The 20,318-nt window shown below is 42.1% G+C and overlaps 2 protein-coding genes across 8 annotated transcripts in view; both read left to right on the plus strand.

Moving 5' to 3' along the window:
- The window catches only part of celsr1a (cadherin EGF LAG seven-pass G-type receptor 1a), a 90,189-nt gene extending 79,656 nt beyond the window's left edge, over positions 1-10,533 (plus strand). For 2 of the 4 annotated variants that reach the window (XM_035147307.2, XM_035147310.2), the window contains 11 exons: positions 3,278-3,452; positions 4,126-4,238; positions 4,336-4,415; positions 4,530-4,656; positions 4,801-4,926; positions 5,049-5,185; positions 7,146-7,246; positions 7,329-7,472; positions 7,765-8,028; positions 8,114-8,492; positions 8,777-10,533. In XM_035147307.2, the coding sequence (XP_035003198.2) occupies positions 3,278-3,452; positions 4,126-4,238; positions 4,336-4,415; positions 4,530-4,656; positions 4,801-4,926; positions 5,049-5,185; positions 7,146-7,246; positions 7,329-7,472; positions 7,765-8,028; positions 8,114-8,492; positions 8,777-8,801 (1,671 nt within the window). In that variant the 3' untranslated portion in view covers positions 8,802-10,533. Of the gene's footprint in view, positions 1-3,277; positions 3,453-4,125; positions 4,239-4,335; positions 4,416-4,529; positions 4,657-4,800; positions 4,927-5,048; positions 5,186-7,145; positions 7,247-7,328; positions 7,473-7,764; positions 8,029-8,113; positions 8,497-8,776 lie in introns of all 4 variants that reach the window. The other 2 variants (XM_035147308.2, XM_035147309.2) reach the window with 2 other exon arrangements.
- A 7,864-nt stretch (positions 10,534-18,397) lies between these two features.
- Positions 18,398-20,318, plus strand: part of gramd4a (GRAM domain containing 4a) — a 44,933-nt gene continuing 43,012 nt past the window's right edge. For 2 of the 4 annotated variants that reach the window (XM_035147254.2, XM_035147257.2), the window contains exon 1: positions 18,400-18,821. In XM_035147254.2, the coding sequence (XP_035003145.1) occupies positions 18,793-18,821 (29 nt within the window). In that variant the 5' untranslated portion in view covers positions 18,400-18,792. Of the gene's footprint in view, positions 18,822-20,318 lie in introns of all 4 variants that reach the window. The other 2 variants (XM_035147255.2, XM_035147256.2) reach the window with 2 other exon arrangements.

A 20,318-nucleotide genomic window follows, 5' to 3' on the forward strand; every position in this document is an offset into this window, starting at 1 on the left:
GTTACATAAAGGTAACTGGAAGGATTTTCACGAAACTTGGTGGAAGGAGGCAGAATGGGTGAGGAAAGATCACATTCGATTTTGGTGTGGATCCAGATCAGGGAGCGGATCCAGGCATATTTTTTTTCACTTTCTTTAACATTGTGAGAGAGGGGACGTTTTTTCAACATTTTCTTCGATTGTGTTGGATTTCTTGAGTGATGTATAGAAACAAGAGGGGAAAAAATGACATCCAGGGCATTTTGATGGAAACAACACAGACTGCGAAGGTGATACAGACACACACCAGTTAGTACATTTTCCTGTGCTTGTGGCGCACTTTTGTGGAACATGAAGCGGGATAACGATGTGTTTACTGTATTAAACTGCCAGGCACCCGACAATATTTGTTTGGCTTGCGGGCTGCCATCTAACGTCGTGTTGACAGGGGTTTACCACGCTCAATGGGCCGAGGATTACCTGAGAGTCTGTCTTTATACGACAGATTATGTGTTTGGGCGATCAGCTAATGACTATATTAGTTAGGAATCCACTGGTTGCCAAAAACCTCTTTGAACAAAACCTGATAAAACCAGTTTATTCTACTGTCTAAGTTTAAAATGTCAGTAAATATCTCTAATTAAAGAGCTATAGGATGTAGGCTGAGACACTGTAGAGTATGCAGTCTGTCTACTGAGCTGATTAGTGTAGATTATTGCATTCATAATCTATTTTGGAGTTAGGTCGGTCACAGAAACATGCACGCACACAAGCGCACTCGACATACAGTAAAGGATCAAACAGTGTGGGAATACTTTGAAGTCTGCTGACATAGACATTCGGACACACACAGCTGTACAGCTACACACACACACACACACACACACACACCTCCGTGGGCCAGTAGCGGAGACATGCTGTGACTGGTACCTGTCTCCAGGAACAGGCCCCCGGGGTTGTAGACCTTGGAACGGTTTCAAAAAACGACTCCTTAGTTTTCACTGGATGAATCTCTCACGTGTCGGCAACAGAAAACATCATTAATATGTTAATTGACAGGTTTTCCTGCTCATTCATTTTGAATGCAATGGGGTTTGGAAAGTCAAAATACTTGATAGCTCTTGGGGAGATGTCGAAAACAAGCAGTTACCTCGTAAAAGTAAAATATTTGAAAATGTGAAAAGTGGCTTTGTGAATTTGATAGTGACACGGATGCCACGTTGGCCTGTGGAACATAATTGTTGTTGTCGTTCAGACACTTTCTGGGTGCATAGTGAGGCCTTTAGCTTTCCTTAGCTACTGTGTCTCCTGAGGTTCAAGTCTTCAAAATAAGACACATGCAAAAGTAATAATGCCTTCATGTGGTGTCGGAATAATCAGAAACATTTGTTCCCCTCTGGGAAAATTCATGTGAACGCCATCTCAAGACAGAGCAACAACTCGGAGAAACTTTTGGTACGAGTTGCCAAGCTGCTGATGTTACTTATAAACCAATTAACGTAACTTTGCAATAAAAATTTAACTTATTAAATGTTAGACTTTTTTCACTTGCAAACTGTTTGTCCTTTGTTTGTTTTTATGATTAATGCATATAGGTTTTTAATTAGTTTTATTATATTGTAAGGAGGTGTGAAGGTATTTTTTTAATGTTATAAACACATAAATACAAACTCTCTTTTTGTTTATAGTATTCATGTTTTTTCCAAATTCTGACTCTAAAGCACATGAACACACCTAAGTTGGAAGAACTCGGGGAATGGCAGCTTCCGAGGAGCACGCAAATGCACACTTAGACAATGTAACGTCTGTTAAACAGCAGCCACTGCAGGAGTGCAAAATAGTACATGCTAAAGTAAAGTGTACAAAACCGCAGAGTCACAAAATCCAAAAACGTTTAAAGCAACTGATAGAAAGTAGGAGAACAGCAGACAGATCTTAATTAATTTAATTAAATTTTTCATCTCTTCTTTCACAAGTTACACAATCTCCCTTTGAAACCAATGCCTCAGCTCTGACTCGTCTGGCTCAACCAGATGTTTACAGCCGTTACACAAAGACGTCACCGGATCATCAGATCCAACTGTCAATCCTGAACCACCATCATGGGTAGAAGCTGCTGAACGCCAGCTGTCAGCCAGATGTTTGGCTCTGACCATGACAATGGAAAAAAAGTCAAGAATAACCTTATATCATAAACAATATTTCAGTGGAGGTTTACGAGCTAATACTGCAAAAAAAAGAGACAAAAGACAAGAGACATAAAAATAAAACTATCTAGACAGCATTCTGATTCTTCCAATACAGAGTAGATGACCTCCTCTGTTCTACAGCAACAATCGGATTTCACTGCCCTTCACTGAGCTGTTCTGTACCAACCATAGCATAATATTTCTGTCCGAGTCCAACCACCAAACCAGAATAGAAGATTAGGAGCATGTATGTTTACAGGTTTCGGGGGAGCTGTGGGAGTTTTGTCTTGTTTCTGGGACAAATGTTCTGACTCACAGTGTTTTGACTGGGAAGAGGGGGACTGAGTTACACGCTGCGTTATCAGCACCTGTATGAATGAATTGTAGAAGCCAAGTCTGCAGGGAGTTCTTTGAGAAAGAGGTTTTCATCTGTGGTTTTACTTTGCTTTTTTTATATATCTGAATTCGTAAGTGTGTTTGTGTGGCAATGTGCAAGCATGTCCTTGTGTGTGTGTGTGTGTGTGTGTGTGTGTGTGTGTGTGTGTGTGTGTGTCAGTACTGTGGAATGCTGTCAGTGTGTGCCCAGGGCCATCTGCACGATGATTTATAACCCTGTCAAGGTAGTCTATCTCTTTCTTTCTCTCTCTCTGTCTTTCTCTCTCTCTCTCTGAATCATTGCTTCATTACATAAGTTGGTGAAGTTTGGCATAAAAAACGTTTGAGATATACTGCCGCTATAAACCTGAAAGTATTATTTTCCCCATCGACTAATCTGTTTATACCTTTTTTGACAATGTGATTCGTTAATTGGTCTATTTAAGTGCTGGAAGGTCGAAAACATCATCATAAGTTAGGTGACATACAATAAAATCAAATAGCTTGTTTTGACTGCCAAACAGCCCAGTATTTATATCTGTTTGACACACAGTGGAAAACCGCAAATGCTCACGTTGAAGAAGCTCACAACCTGTCTTGAATGGATTAACTCACTGAGTGGTTCAAAAATAAAGCAGCTTCTCTTATTGCTCATCTGGATTCCATCAAAATGTAAACACCTCCTTACAGATCTCTGTCTCTTCTTCCCTCCTCTGCATCTCCTCTCCCTGCAGTTCGTGTGCACGGTGATCGCCATCCTCCTGCATTACTTCTACATGTGCACCTTTGCCTGGATGTTCGTGGAAGGGTTGCATATCTACCGCATGCTGACCGAGCTGCGCAACATCAACCACGGCCACATGAGGTTCTACTACGCCATGGGCTGGGGCATACCGGCCATCATCACGGGTGAGGCCCTCACACACACAGACACACACACACGCTCACAGACTCACACACTCAGGTACAAAGCAAATGAAGATGGCAGGTTGTCGGGGAGATTCGTGCTGGGACTCGTCTCCTCTCTTTAATCCTCGTGGGAAAATTAATGAACAAGAAACGGAGGAGATTTCAAAGACAGAGACAGACATATTGTATCCTGCTTTGTTTTAGAAACCCACAATATTTACACAATAAAACACAAAAGTAACATGCATGTTTATAGTTTTACTTGATAAAAATGCAGCATTACATTTTAACCAGCTCATATCTCCAATTAGTCACCGTTCTTTAAGCCTGTCATTTTCTACATATTTTACTGTTGTAACCCATCTTGTAATGGACCAAATGCTTTGTGATGTACTGACATGCTTTATTGAGACCAGCAGAGCTTCACCTGATTGGAATTCTGATTGAGAAATAGTGCGAGACAGATGCAGCGCTAAATACACAGAGATCCAAAGGAGATGAAAGTGCAAATGACAGCGATAAGTGATGGATATGACAGTTGGAAAATTGGAATAGGAAGGAAAACAAAGGGGAATATCCTGGATTTGTCACCTCGTGTTATTTAACACGGACGTCAGTGAAGTTTTTGAAATAATTTCGGAGAATAATACTGTGTGTGTTTGTGTGTGGTCAGGTCTGGCGGTAGGTCTCGACCCTCAGGGATACGGGAACCCAGACTTCTGTTGGCTCTCTGTCCACGACACACTCATCTGGAGCTTCGCAGGACCCATCTTTGTTGTCGTCCTGGTATGTACATGAACTGAAGTCGTCCGCAGGCAGCTCAACACGGAGCAAACTCTCAAAGAATGATACTAACTTCCTCCCTCCTTCACCGTCTCTTCAGGTGAACATTGTGATCTTTATCCTCGCTGCGAAGGCTTCCTGTGGTCGCAGGCAGAAAGCGATGGAGAAGTCAGGAGCGATGTACGTTCCACTGTCACATAAAACACAACATGCGCATGTTCATTTAACATTGGCATCTTTATTTTTGGAAAGAGCAGCAGGAATCTCATCGTGTGTGTGTGATTCACTCTTCAGCCCTGCACTCCGGATGGCCTTCCTCCTCTTGCTGCTCATCAGCGCCACCTGGCTGCTCGGCCTAATGGCAGTCAACAGCGACGTGATGACTTTCCACTACCTTTTCGCCGTCTTCAGCTGTCTGCAGGTAACACAGGGTTGATGCTGGACCTCTCCATAGAGATTCTGCTCACATTCTCTATTCGTTTAAACACATGCACAGAGGTGTATCTTTCCCCATACCCACGCTGCTGTTTTAACAAATGTTATCGCTTTTTTTTTATTATCACAGGGAGTCTTCATCTTCTTCTTCCATGTGGTCTTCAACAAAGAGGTGAGGAAAAACCTCAAGAACGTCTTCACGGGGAAGAAGAGCGTGCCCGACGAGTCCAGCACCACGAGGGCGTCTTTGCTCACAGTGAGTGATCAGACACACACAAACTGTGTATCCTCACATGCAGTTCACATCACAGAATGCTGTGTGCCCTTTGTTTGGGACTGTTGTTTTAAATGTGCTCAAACTCGTTCCTCCATTTCCAGCGTTCTCTCAACTGCAACAACACGTACACAGAAGACGGCCCGTTGTACCGCTCGGGCATCGGAGAGTCCACCGTGTCCCTGGACAGTACGCTCAGGTCAGCTAAGAGCCGCAGCAGCTACCTGGCTTACGCGCTCAGGTACAACACGCTCACTGACTGCATGGCTGCTTTTACTACACTGCTGCACCACGTGTGTGTGTGTGTGTGTGTGTGTGCAACCAAGCATGTTTTTTTTTTGGGACCAGTTTCATTTTCTCTCTCTGGTTTTTCTTGGTCGTGCTTTCCGCGGTTCTGTTGATGCATCAAATATCTCACACATACTAACACATTTCAGGCTCCATGTTTATGCACACTCGCTTGGCGGTCACCCTCTGTCACCCTCTGTCACCCTGTCCTTATTCCAAGCCCTGTCCAAAACTGGGGATAAATCAAGCGGCTAAGTTTCTCTACATTTTTGTTTTCTCTGCTTCCATACGTGAATGCTGCCACATAATGGCACCTGCACGGAGATGTAATCGGGTTTGCATGTAAGATGAGGCTGAGCTTTGCCAGCGCATGGTGCACGGCCTTGTTGCAAAACGCCATACAGACATACCCGTACCTACTTTCACAGATACCCAGACAAAGGAGCATCATACCTACTGTGCATCCATTCACACTATTCATGTCCATTGTGTTACATTGTTGAGTGTTGTGTGTTTTATTTCAACTTTGATCATGTTAATTTTGATTCGACGCATTGTGTTGTTGAAGTGAACATTTCATGATATGCAGACTTAAAAGCTGCAGCAGTAACTAGGGGGAGGGCAGCAGCAGACATTTAGGCTAAGAATGTTTTTTTATGTTTCAGATCAAGCTTGGTGTAGTTTACTAGAATTCAAATGTTTTAGTCTAAATTACAAACTGTATATACATCGATATCCTTTCTTAAACAAACATATTAAACTGCATCAGTCTCAGGCACTTCTACGCTGTAAATATGTATAATTTATTATAAAACATGCTGTAGCATGTCCTTCTTTTACTACCAATTGAGTGTAGTAGATTTTTATTAGCATGTATAAATCTTCATTCCTTTTTTTGAACTTTCTTAATCAGCACCTGAGCAACAGCACAGGTGACGTTGACATGTTGAGATAGCCCTCCCACGATCGAGTGGCTCCTCATCTCGGGCTAATCTCACCTGTTTTCAGACTATCACAGGCGTGTTTTCATCGCAGTGGAGTGGTGTTACATGTACCTGGTGTTTTTAAAAGAGTTTTACAGAATCAAGTTGAGGTCTGACTGTGCGCCTTGACTCGTAAAGCTGTCATCTGGGTAATGCGAACTGACACTGGGGTCAGTAAGAGAGCAGAAATGCTGGGGGGCGAGCGATTAGGCGTGCTGCCTTTCAGAGACAGAGCGAGGTAAAATGGGAGAAGAGAGGGGCAGGAGGCTAAGGAAAGGAGGGTACACACACATATACTGTATATATATATATATATATATATATATATATATATATATACATATATTCATATATATATATACACATGTTCCCTGGGGCATGCTTGCAGCTGCTTCCAGAAGCTCCTCTCAGAACAACCATCAGATAAGTCAGAGTCTCCGGTAGCATTTTTACCCTCCAGCCAACATCTCAAACCAACCTGGAATAAGCAGGAGGAGATGACTGAGGAGTTGAATCCACATCATTTGTAATCAATTATGGATCAAATTAGGGAAGATTCAATTAACAAATCACTGAAAGAAACTATATAAATATACTATAAATAGACTTCAATAAATGATGCAGGTGTAATGATTTGAATTTTTATCCATACGTCTTATTTTTGATGATCAAGACTTTAACCTGATGCAAGGACACCTAAACCACATGTTATTTTTTGTTCTTCTCTTAATTGAAGCCAACAACAGAGGCAAATGTTTTGTAATAAGAGATGTCTGTTTGTATAAAAGTTGGGGCTTGAATTTATTTCCAGAGACGCTGTACTCCCCCCTTTATCCTGTTTATCTCAACCTCTTCTTTTTCACTCCCATTTCTTCCACTCCCTGTCCTCCTCTCCCTTCCTCCCTGCTGCATCTGTCTTTATCTATGAAGGGAGGAGTCTGGTCAGAAGCCCAGCGGCTCCTCAGGAGCAGCTAAAGGACGCACAGATCTGGATGGACCTCTGTTCCATAGAAACGGCACCAAGGGAGATGGTGAGTTCGCCGTGGTTTTTCAGGGGTTTGTATCAGATCAAAGTTTCTCAGCTGACTAACCCTCCTTGCTCCCCCCCCCCAGACTCGGACTCAGACAGTGAGCTGTCAGTGGACGAGCACAGCTCCTCCTACGCCTCCTCGCACTCCTCCGACAGCGAGGACGACGACATCGACGTCAAGCCGAAGTGGAACAACGAGAGGCAGCCCGTTCACAGCACGCCTAAAGGTATGTGTGGTCCGACTGAGGCTAATGATGAAGCTCAGTCAGTGGTTAGAGAAGTACTCTAACAATTTCATACTTGAGACAAAGTTTTTTCATTATATGCTACTTAAATTATTCTACTAACCTTTATGAGATCAGCAACGATTTGGCATTTTTAAACATTTCCGTGATTTTTCTGGAAATAATTCAAGGATCATGATAAAAAATATCAGGCATGTTTGGGGGACTGGCATGTTGGGCCTTGGTGGAGGTATGCACTCTTCTGCTTCAAATAAGTCTCTTTCCCCCCCATCAGTGGATTCAGTGCCCAATCATATGAAGCCCTACTGGCCCACAGAGCCCACCACAGCCAGCGACAGCGAGGATCCAGCTGGGGCCGAGAGGCTGAGGGTGGAGACCAAGGTGAACGTGGAGCTGCACTCGGAAAATAAGCTCAACCACACCGGAGAAAGAGAGAGGGAGCCGCCCCAGGAGAGAGACAAACAGACGACCAGTAATGCGAAAGATACAGCGCCCCCTAGCCAGCACAACAGCAACCATCATCCAGAGCAGAGAAAAGGTAAGAGAGAAGAACTCGATTGAATTCAATCAAATTCATTTATTAAGATTATTTTTTAACACTGGAGCTGTTTGTCCAAACTCAGGCATCTTAAAGAACAAGATCAGCTACCCTCCTCCGCTCACCGACAAGAACATGAAGAACCGCCTGAGGGAGAAGCTGAGCGACTACAACTCCCCCACCATCACCTCCCCGCCCCCCAACAACAACAACACCACGTCTTCCCCGCCTCCGTCCTCCGTCAACATCATGACCCCTTCCTCACGGCCGCCCTCGCTGGCCTCCAACGACGGTGGTCGCCCTGGCAACCACGAAAACAGCTCCCTCATCAAGCCACCTGTGGCCCCGCGGCCGCAGGTCCCTGTCGGACCCCCGCCGGCGGCCATCTACCGGGAGACCAACGGGGGGGTGGCCATGCACTTGAAGTCAGGGACGGTCAACGGAGACAACGAGTCAGACTCAGAGTAGGTAGTGTTTCAGCGAACACTGGCAGCTGACACCATTCTGTGGCCTAATACAACATACATAATAATATAGTTGAAGTGAATGTATGATCCAAAATCATACATGACACGTGACATAGAAATGCAGAAATCACATGTTTTTGTTTTGCAGCACAGCAACACAGACTATCAAATCAAACTATTCATTGGATTATAGCACGAAATTAGATAAGATTTGTGTTGTTTCATCCTCCACCCTTTCTCCCCTCTTCTTTCCCTCCCTCCATTTCTTCTTCCGCTCACAGTGGCAGTAACGAGACTTCAATCTGACCTGTCAGGATGAACCCAGACCGGTCCGCCCCTGGGAAAGAAGGGAGCGAGCGGGACAAACCACCAGGGAAGGAGAGCCAAGAGTGGAGGGGAGTCAAATGAAAGAATAAATTAAGATGGAGGGGTGCTGAAGACGAGGGTGAAATGAGTGGGAAAAAAGCTCCTCTGCCTGATCCGTCCTTCCATCCCTCTGGTGTTCCCTCTCTCTGGAGAGCAGTATTAATTGCAGACTTAAAGACTGCCTGAGAAGCAGAGATAATGAAACGATTTGAGAAATAATAAAGGGAATACCGTGTTGGACAGAGGATGAAATGGAGCCACGTGTGCCAAAACCACTAACGTAAAGGGGGACGAAGATGAAGAATGCCCCCAGAATGCATTGCAATCCCCAAAAGGATCGTTATTATGACACTTCGGTCAAAAAGCTGGACAATATTTTGGGACTTTGCATTTTTCTCATGGAGAAAATCGGACGTATAATCACTGTGCATGAACCATACGTGCCGGTACTACAGACGTAAACCCCGACACAAGCTGTTCCCGACACACGCCAAGTGCTTTTCCTCTTCTCCTCTTTTTTTAACTCAAAGAAAGGCATCCAGTGCATTTAGAGTGTAATTAATGTGTAGATATTGTTAAAGAAAATGATCTATTTTGTATTTCAGCTGCAGCAAGGACGAGTTTCGACACTAAAACAATCATTTCGCCTGTGTTGCACTAGGAATGCTTTCCTGTTGAGAAAATCACTTGATATGCTGGTGTAATCGACTGAGAACAATTACCTGCGTGCCTTCAGGCCTCAATCCAGGGCGCACACACACACACACACACACACACACAGGCTTACATACTCTTACTGTATAAGAGTTGGGGTTCCAGGTGATGTAATCACTCTGGCAGCATTTGTTGCCGTAAAGACACACACACACACACATAACGGATTAAAGACTGTTGTGTTTGAGTGTGTATGGAGTTTTTCAGTTGGAGCACTATGAACCTGAAGCCTTCTCTTTCCAGTGTCCGTCCTGCCTCTTTCTTCAATGCAAACAAATATTCCTGGTTACCAAAGTCCTGATATACAGTCAACATGCAGACTCAAGTTTGGGTCATTTCACTTTGAACTTAGTTTCGTGCAGAAGCATGTTGCTGCCACTCATGTATAACGTACAACGTATCATGTTATAACGTGATAACTTCTTGTTAAAACATAAATCTTCCCACGTTATAAATGGTTAAACATATTACGTTATTAAGTGATAACATACATTTTTAATATTGTAACTTCAAATATATCAAGTTATAATGTAACGATCAATTTGTCTTTTTCTGACTTGGCGAGCAATACGTTTCCGAAATGTTTCAAAAGCAAAACTAATAATTAATATAAACTCTTGAACATAAATACAAATTGTTCCTTTATTACTAAATGTCTGAATCTAAATTCAAAGTGAAATTTACCCCATCTCTAATGCATCCTGCAGCTTGTATAATGCCACTTAAAGCCTGGTTTACCACTCACTGAACGCCTTAGTACCACACAGACTGTTCGTCCTCTGTGTTTCGCCCTCACGCAGACGAGGCTGCCGATAAATGTCCTCGTTGTTTTATTGATCCCAGACACTGGAAATGTTTTGTAACATAATGTATATTTATTTTTTATGGTTTTCAGACACTGGAAAGAAAGAAATGATTGTGACTGTAAAATTAAAGATGACATGATGACTTTTTAAAACTGTGTTGTAGCTTTTTTTTATGTGTCATTTAGCGAAGTTAGCAGTGGACTAACCAATGAAGATTAGTGTGGTAAAAAAGAGAGGTTTCAGCTCCTTCATAGCAACTGTTGCTAACCTGGCTCCTACTGAGATACTTAACGTCAACCTTTTATTAATTTATTATTATTAATTTTTTTATAAGAAGATCCCATTCTGATCAACATTGGTCAGTAAATCTTCATGTATAGAGGCAAACCTTCAGATCATTCATTATCTCTACTTCTTGAAAATAATGGATTGTGTTTACTTATCTAACCCATTAACAAAGTTTTCTACCTTACGTATACAATACACGTGTTGGGAGATTGTACAATAACTACATTATTTATTTATTTTTAAGTGAAACACAAGTTTCTGCCACTGTTGGAACGTCTTCTGTCATTTCGCAGATTCAGTACTTGGGGCCCAGCAGGAAGGAGCTGATGTCAGCACATCTGCAAACCAATCGTGACTCGCCAATATTTAAACCAACCTGTGATGACAGACGATGTACTTTAACTGCGCACATTGAGTTTAGACTCAGAACTTGTTTTTTTAATCATGAATAAATCATTGAAATCTTTTAATATTAATTATTAATTGAAAATAGAATAGAATAATTCTGTTGGTAAGAAGGACGGAGGGAAACTTAAATAGACTCCAAGAATCCACCAAAGATGATTTTGATTTCAAACACAGGTTCAAACTGAAGTCCTGTGTTTGCGATGTAGATGTTGTCCATACAAGGTCATGTGAAGAGAGAGCAGTCTGACTGTCTGAGACAACTGAGTGAATCTAACGTGTGTCGGTACATTGTGAGAGGTACTGAAAGGCTGCCTCACTTTGATATGGGCACACACACACACACGCAGAGCGAGAGAGATTAACTCACCACTGTTCTGTAGAAACGCTGAAAACGTTAATAACTTGTTAATATTGATAAATTTAGGATAATACTTTAATATTTTTTTATATGAGAAGGAAACTACTATTTCCTCCTCAAATTCTGACAGTACAATAGTATGACAACTACAAAAATTGCCAGAATGATTAGTCTGATTTCTATTTGTTGCAAAGTAACAATATAAAATTCAATGAAAAGTGAAAGAAGCTATTTATTTATAAAATAAACCCGACTCTTGCACCTCATGAATCATACTCCGACATGCCTGTGCAGCCACTGCAGAGTCCTTTTCCCCCCTTCACATTATTTACATTTTTTGTCCACAGCTCAACTGGATTTAAAGCCGAACACTTTGCTCTGGCATTCCAAGGTAAAGCCGACTATACGCAGCCCCTCGCTTTAATGTTTGTCTGCAGGAATGTGTCTTCAGCCGTATGCAGCAGATGCACTTAAGGTGGCGGCGGATCAAAGAGCCAGGGGAGGGTTTCAAAGGCCACGAATGCTCTTTTTACTTCAACTGGGAGGGGAGATAGAAATGAATTATGTGGGGCATGCATCCTCTTTTCTCTTATCTACATTTCTCAGTATAAATCAGTTAAGTGTCCTCATGTCACTGTTAAAGTAGTTTTTTTGTGGGGGGTTAAAAGGTAAGAGCCCGGAAATAGCTTCTATGTCAAGTCCGTCACAAAGACACATACACATGCAACCTGCTGCCACTGGGTACTGCCAAGTGAGTTATTGTAAGCAGGCAGTGTGAAAGGCTAGATGAGAGGGTCAGGTTTCAGAAGGCTATTGGGTGGGCAGTTGTTATGGCGACAGACGCCACTCGTTCCCTTTAGGTGGCACAAGGTGTAAAAATGAAGAAACCGTGGTTGCATGTGAAATTAATGCAGGATTAGTCGTCACAGAGATGCAACATGTTTGTTGTAAGTCTACAGTTTGTGACACTCTGACATTACATTACACTGACTCCCATTATAGTAGTGATAACTCAATCAAACAGGCGTGACTCCATCGGGTGGTCTATGTTTCACTGGACTGAAACCTGAGGAGTGGAGGAGGCAGCGGTGACACGATCAGATCAGACTGACCCTCTGCCCTCCTCTTTATCTCTGCTCCATCACAGCCAGGCTGACTGAATAATTTACAATGTGGAGAAACACTGAGTGAACTGAGCTCAACAGTTCCCAGGCAGGACGAGAGAGGACAACCGATGCTGTTCTGCCATCTACTGGTCAATACGTGTAAAGACAGGACGAAGGGATGCCATGTCACTTAAAAAAAAAGAAGAAACACCAAATGTTTTCTCATAATAATCAAAACATGAATTCACAAGTGATAAAACTCATCACTGCAGAAAACAAAAGACTTGCAGATTTTTTAAAATGGGATCTTTATTTGATCAGACACTTGAGATTTTCTATGTCTTTCTCAAGAGAGACCTGAGAAGAAGAAACATTTACATACAACACAACAAAGACGTTTAATCGTCAAGATAAGACTTCAAACTGACAAGCAAACAAACACAGAGGAAAACATATAACCTCTTTATAAACCTCCTGATAAATGGTTACCCTCGTCATGTTTGAGGAGGTAATAACCTTCTCCTCAAACTTCAAGGGGGAGTAACTGTTTATCATTGACCCACTGTTGGGATCGTGAGACTTTAAATCCGCTTCTCTTGTTTTGCCACAACAGAATGTGTGTGTTTCCCTGGGTCACCGTTTTGCTAGTTTTCCCCCTCGGTGTCTTTCAGGCCTTTATTACTTTATTTGACAGACGCAGTGCATATTAATACCATTTCTGAAAATATGCCAGAGTGAGCCACAGAGGCTAATCTCCATCTGTAGTCCCTGGGCAGGCAATAAGAGCGCAGAAAGAAAATACAAACAGCTATAAAAGCAGAGAAAAACGACACATAAACAGAGCCTGCAGTGCATAAAAGCAAGAGCAACAGATGTTAGAATACACAGAATGAAAAGTACATGACAACAATTAACAAATAGCAAGACAACACAATATTAATATAAGGCCCTGGTGACATGAAAGACACAATGACAAGCAGCTGCCAAACTGCAGGCACAAGACATGTAAGACAACAGATAGCACGAATACCATTTTAGTGTTCACAGTTTTGGTTTCATATAAACCAGGCTCTTCGTGTGGAGGAGAAGGAAAGTGAAGTTGTGGTAAATTGTTCCAATCCTGGGAGGCTCTGACAGAAAAAGCAGAGATTGGCCAAAACCTACTTCATCTTGTAGCTGTAAGACAATCACCTCTAGTTATTGCTCTACAATTGTTTAAATGTTATATAGGTACGGAGTGGTCGAGGTGCCATGTTGTTTAATACCTTGAAAACAAGACACAATCGACTGATGTTTTCCCAGATTGGTAAATTGTGTCTTTTTTTTTAAGAGTATTGCAGTGATGGTACCCTCGTGGTGTCTTGTCTTGTCAGTGTTTATTGTTTGATGGTACAGGGATTCTATTGGCTTCAGTGTACTTTTATTGACGTGTCCCTGTGCGAAAGAATGTGATTGGTGGAGGAGGATCATAGCTCCTCCTCCACCAATCACTCCTTACACCTGAGCTTCATCACTGTCAATCAACTGCTCACCTGCTGCAGTATTTAACCTTCGCTCTGACTTCCACCTCATCTTATCAAGTTTCTGGTCTGTAAGTTATCACTTATTGCACATTTATTCACATAAACACTTCTGAATGAATGGATTTGAATAGGTGACATTTTCTGCCAGTTTTAGAACATCACAACAGACGGTAAACTTGGCTCTAGGCCTATCCAAGGAATGTGAAATTAGTTTTTAAGACAAACGTATCAAACTATTACAACCAATGACATCCTCTCAGTTTGTGCCTAATGTTATCTACGTCATGTTCTACATTTGTGCATGAGATGGGCTACACAGAGCTGTAGAAAATGAAATGAAAGTTATTTTAGTTGATATGTTTTGTACAACTTGTTGCCTTGCAGTTACAGCTCCTCGCCAGTAGAGGATGCTGCAGCTGGGTAAACTGGGGATCTAAAGTAATATCCACCATAAGGTTGTTTCAGTTCAGTGAGTGAGACTTCACAGTCAGAGGTGAAACCACTGAATCACCGGATAGGGAGTCCAACAGAATTAAATATAGTAAAAGTTACATAGCGTTGCTTTAATAGGAGAAGGTGACGTGAGAGGAGGATCCTCAGAAATATAGAATTACAATCAATGCAAACGCTGACACAAAAAGAATAGGGCATCATCAGCCATAATATCTATTTCTTGTATATTTTATGTTTTCATTAAAACGTGTTTCTGTTGTTAAATGACATCCTATAATTGAATCAATCATGTAATTCAAATGTTGATTTTCACCAGCACCCTCGTCATCCAGCCTCCCTCTCTGTCCAATTGTTCTGTAATTGAATCTAGATACTCTGTCAGTTGCATAAGAGGAGTGGTTGTGCAACCCTGTGGAAAATGGCCGGTTTGGGATTAAGGGGTTTACTGCAGGGTTACTAAATTGGCGCAGAGGGAGGATTTGGGGAAATCTAAACAGCAGTACTTTTACTAGAAGACATCAGAAGAGGATCACAAACCAGAAACCCATTGTGTGTGTGTGTGTGTGTGTGTGTAAAGCGTTTGTAAGGGGAATCCCATCTAAAAGCTTGAGTCTTTGTTGCCTGGACAATCTCTGAAGAGCCTACAGTATTTACAGATCAAGTTTAGTACAGTCGTTTCCAATGATACAGGATCATACATCACATGAACAGCTGAAATAACCTGAATGAGATATAGATAGAATATAGAGACAGATTTTAGTTATGTCTGAGCCAACATGCATGTGGATTGACGTATTCAAAATGATTATGTAACTGGGATTAATAAAATAGATTCCTGATGATTCCATATTTTAATACATATTTACATAGATTGGTTTTCTACGAAATAAGGTTCCCAGTGATTTTAACTGAACTTGGAAAGATGCATCAGTGCTGCCCCAGTGGATTAAGGGAACACTATAATATGCAAACTATGAACAAACACCCACTATAAAGAGATATCTTGATGGAAACATTTATGTAGACTGGTCATGCTAATGTGTTTCTGGTTACCTTGCAAATCTACGTCCATTGTTCACTTTTCTTTTAGCTCCATTTTTGGTCTCCACCATCTGAGTGAAATATGTGGCTGCTATGCTCTAATGTTCATCAGCTAGGTGCTGACTTTGCTGTTTAGTGCTGGGTAGATGGCAAGACAATTCAAAGACGAAGTTTCGTAGAGCTGACAAACTGCCCTGTAGTTATTCTCTCTCAGTTCATCACAACAAATAACCACATTCACACAATAGACACAATTTTTTTTTTTTTCAGCGCTAACATGAACATATTAATAACAGCTAATGAACCTCAGAGTGTAGTTCAATGATACTGGGGGAAAAATAGGAAAGCAAAAACTGTTTAAGTGGTGCAGGAATTCAAGAGTACTTTAAAGACTTGATGGCACAGACCTGGCGGCACCCAGTGTGGAATCATAGCTAATTAGTCCAATGTGTGGAAAGGACTGCAAACATTGTTAGCTGGAGTCACACTCTTTAATTCCTGGGTGATTTTCATATCATCAGATCAATGATGCAAAAGACTATGGGATGTAGAAATATATGGCTCTAAATATACCCTGTCATGTAAGGTCTGCAGAAAGTGCACGTGGACTGGAGATGGAAACTCCTCTTTCGTGCTGCAGACATTTGCCTACACAAATATGAAGCTTATCTAAACCACCACAAGCGGCTGAAGCCACATAGACGTGGACTTGTCAACAGAAGCTGCACCGGTAAGAACTTAAAAAACACAGCCATGACTTTTTCTGTCTGTCTCAGGTCTTGCATGCAGAAAGCAACTCATCATTATGTGGGAATAACTGGCATCAACTTAAAGTCTGATCCACTTTCATGCTAACATGCTGAGATCTTACGTAGGCTGACCGTGTCATATTGTGAGGAGGTGGCAGCCGCCGGACAACCGGGCCAACGCGCTACAGCGAGGACACTGATCCTCATTGCTAGTCGGACAGCGGTCGTAGAAAATACTTGTGATTACGTCCTCGTTATCTACGCTCTCATCTCTGGGGTCAGGAGTCAGTCTCCTCAAGTTGCTCACATTCTATCACTTTCACTCCTCGGCCCTTCAAACCCGCTCCTCTTTTTTTTTGTCTCTCTGACTCATTCACAGTGTAAGAAGGATCCGTTAACCCAGCACAAGGATTGCTGAAATAAGGGGGATAACTGGATTCAGAAGACAAGAGAATCCCACAGACTGACATGGCAACCATGCAAAGGTCAGCACTTCAAACACTTATGTATTCTCTATTTAATTTTGGGATGCGTGGAAAGCCCCTTACTTGCAAATACAATGCTCAAGTCTTTGTCTCTTCTGTCTACTCGAGTCCATAGTCTTGTTTCGCAAGAGGTCAAACACAGAGACCACATCTATCTGATTAGTTCCATTTAAATAAATTATCTATGGTTTGGATTGGATCAAAGCTTTTGAGGTCACAGGAGTAAAAATTGATTTTCTACAACAGAAATCTCATTGCGAAACGTAAACTATGCAGTAGCTGTTATTTACTGGTATTCAGAGGCCTGTGAAATCAAGGCTTACCTCAACAGAGGTTGTGTTTTCACTCCTGTCTGTTTTTTTGTTAGTTTGTATGTTTGTAATCAAGATTAGACAAAAACAACCGAACGGATCGACACGAAACTTGGTGGAAAGTTGTGGCATGTGTCAGGGAAGAACCTGTTATTGGTTTTCAACATTAGAAAACAAAAGCAGAAACAAATAAGTAGATGCAATAATGTAATAGTTAAAAGGTGAAAGAAAAAACACAAAACACAAAACCCCCCGGAAGACAGAAGAAAAACTAAGAAAACACAACAAACCAAAAAAACAACTAAACAGTCATCCATTCTTTATTCACATATTACCTCTTTCTTTAACTACTGGACAGATTACCACATAACTTGGTGGACGTTTTTTTGCTTATTCCCCAGGAAATAATTAATGGATCTAGACGAAGAAAATCCGGCAGGTTTAAGGAACTGATATTGATTCCTATAGTGGGGGTGTCATAACTATGAACAGCTTAGCAGAGTGTAAGGTTGAAAGTGCTCGCTTCAGAAAGTTCTCTGTCCCTCACGTTACAAAAGTAATATAGTAATGTGTTGTATTGCACTGTAAATAATAGATATTCAAGATAAAATATTTTAGTTTCCTTCATTCCTGAAAGTGTGAAGACGGGGTTGGAATAGCATTGAGACAATTGCAAATAAAACCTGTAATACTCAATTTCACCATAGCATCCTTATAACTTCTGACAACTTCCTCCTACATGAATGAGGATCCTCCTATAATAATACATGTGCAATACCATATCAATGCTACTTATTTCCACATCACAGTATATTTGTGTTTTTATTTTTAATTTATTGAAACTGTTATATTGTTTTTGATGGCAGCGGCCTCGGTTGGTTCTATGCAGCACTAACAATAACACAAAGGGCTTTCTTATGAAGAAGTTACCAGGAAAGAACTATGTTATTAAATTGTGTTGATTTTAGGAAGAAAACAAACAGTAGAGGAACTAGTTCATTTGAATTATACAGCAAAATGATTGAATCAGCATTTAAAACTACAATAACAAAGGACAGTCATGGGGCATTGAGGTATTTTCAAATATATGATTGCAGTAGTCGTACTGCAGTAATATTATACTTCATCTTTTCGTCCTGCATCATAATGAGGCCATTGTTCATGCACCTGTATTTCTACTGGCGCTCCACATGACGGTGGCAGCCACAGGGCGGTGGTAAAGGAGAAAGTGTCCGTGTTAGCTGTCTGTCTGGGGCCTCCTCCTCCTCCTCCTCCTCCTCCTCCGCGGCTAACGGCCCCTTTAAGAACTCGGCGCCGAGCTCTGACGGAACTTCCTCGGCCTCGGCTCGTCTCTCTCCTCGGCCTCTGCCCGTTTCTCCTCGGGAGTCAACACGAGAAGCACCAACCTGCGAGAGCTGCTACGGGGACCCCTGCTGCTCTCCGGGGAAGAAGTAGAAGAAGGGAGGGTGCACGCAACTGGTATTTCTCCGTTCCGCTGTGGTGTGTCGGCGTCGCTGCTCGAGCCGAAGCGGGAGACGACGCTCCGTTAAGCGGGCACAGAGGAGCGGGCACCGCGGGGATGGACCGACCTGGCGAGCGGTCTTCGCCGTGAGACAGGCGCTAATCCGGCGGTGCTGAGCAGCAGGTGTACGGAAGGATAAACGGAGACCAGCGGGAATCTCAGTGTTCATGAAACTTTGCTACGATTTACGTGCTGGGTAAGAAGAACGTTTCCCATTGCCTCCCCATTGAACCACTCTGAAAATGTCCATTAATTTAAGATAAAATGAAGGCTGTTGTTTTGTATCATCCGTTTGTCCCGCGGTGCTTTCAGGGTCATGTCTCCTTGTGTCTCCTTGTCAGAGACATAAAAACATGTCCCACCATCTTTAAACTATGCACTCGAGGCCTAATTCAGATAATAACTGAGAACTACGAATTAAGCAAAGATATTAAGGACATATTCCTATACAACAACAGTGTGGCCCTGCTAACATCAAACTGAACCAACGTGTGATGGAGTCTTTTTGTATTTTGCAATTACGTCTTTTAAAAGCTCAATATTCTGTGTTTTTTTGAAACCCAAAACACTAACAACTCTTTCCCTGAATAATGATACAGTTGAGCTAGTTTTGTGTTTTCATGTTTTTAAATACATTCTCAGGCAGCCATTGTGTCAGCGTTTCATTCATGTTAATAGGAAATGAACTTGAAACTCAATCTGTGATCTACCAGGGGATGAAATGTAGACCTTTTGATTATAGTTTTATGTTTGGTCAAAGTTATTTAATGTACCTGAAAGTGCTGCCGTGGTGTGTTCAGGGACAAACTCTGAGACTTTAGAGTTTTACATGTTCTCAACCCCTATTCAAATTCTGTGTGCAACTGGGGACACTGGGTTTTACTTTTATTTTTTTGTTTGTGTCCCTGAGCTGAGGCAGCTGTGTTCACCTCACACAGGTCGAATCTGATCACACTTTGTCCCCGATGTCCAAATCGAGAGACGGGGCAGATTGACCAGTTTTTGCGAGAGAATTGATTGTGGATATCCTTGTTTATATAACTGCATGGTGGAGTGATAGCAGCGGGGTTGGGGTGGATGCTGCACGACTGGCACAGTTGCAGGACGACTGCAACCTTGTATTTTCATGCTATCTCCACTACATTTGTTTTATTTTTCTTCTTAATGTGTAGAAAAAGATTGTGCATGTGAATATGCAGAATCTGTAGGCGAGGGCCGGAGCCGTCTGGTTTCCCCGTCTAGTTTGTGTGGAGAAACGTGATAAAAGAAACTAGTGCAAACAGTGCAGGACAAACAGAGGACTGAGGCCCTGATATGTGCTGTCTGCACCGGAGGCCCCAAAATATTGGCTGTTACCCCAAAGGTTAATTCGTCGCCACGTGATGGCTGATGTTCTCTGAGATGGGTTTTCTCTGTCCTCTCATGAGCTGCTTTCAGACACGAAGTGCAAAAATTCTCCTGAACTTTTGCTCAAGGGCTGTACGTGAGAAAGCAAATGTCCAAGGGGGCTGCACCTCACAGCAATCATGGGCATGTTGATAGCGTTTCTAACATGCAACAGATGACAATAAAAAGATACAAATATCTCAGGATGAAAAAGAGGTGTCATACAGGTAAAAGAATCTGACAAAGATGTCAACTTGGAAAGACGAGATTCGATAGCTTTTGGCGATAAAGGCTGACACCGGTGAAA

Source organism: Hippoglossus stenolepis, chromosome 22 (genome assembly GCF_022539355.2).
Source record: "Hippoglossus stenolepis isolate QCI-W04-F060 chromosome 22, HSTE1.2, whole genome shotgun sequence".
Classification (NCBI taxonomy): Eukaryota; Metazoa; Chordata; class Actinopteri; order Pleuronectiformes; family Pleuronectidae; genus Hippoglossus; species Hippoglossus stenolepis.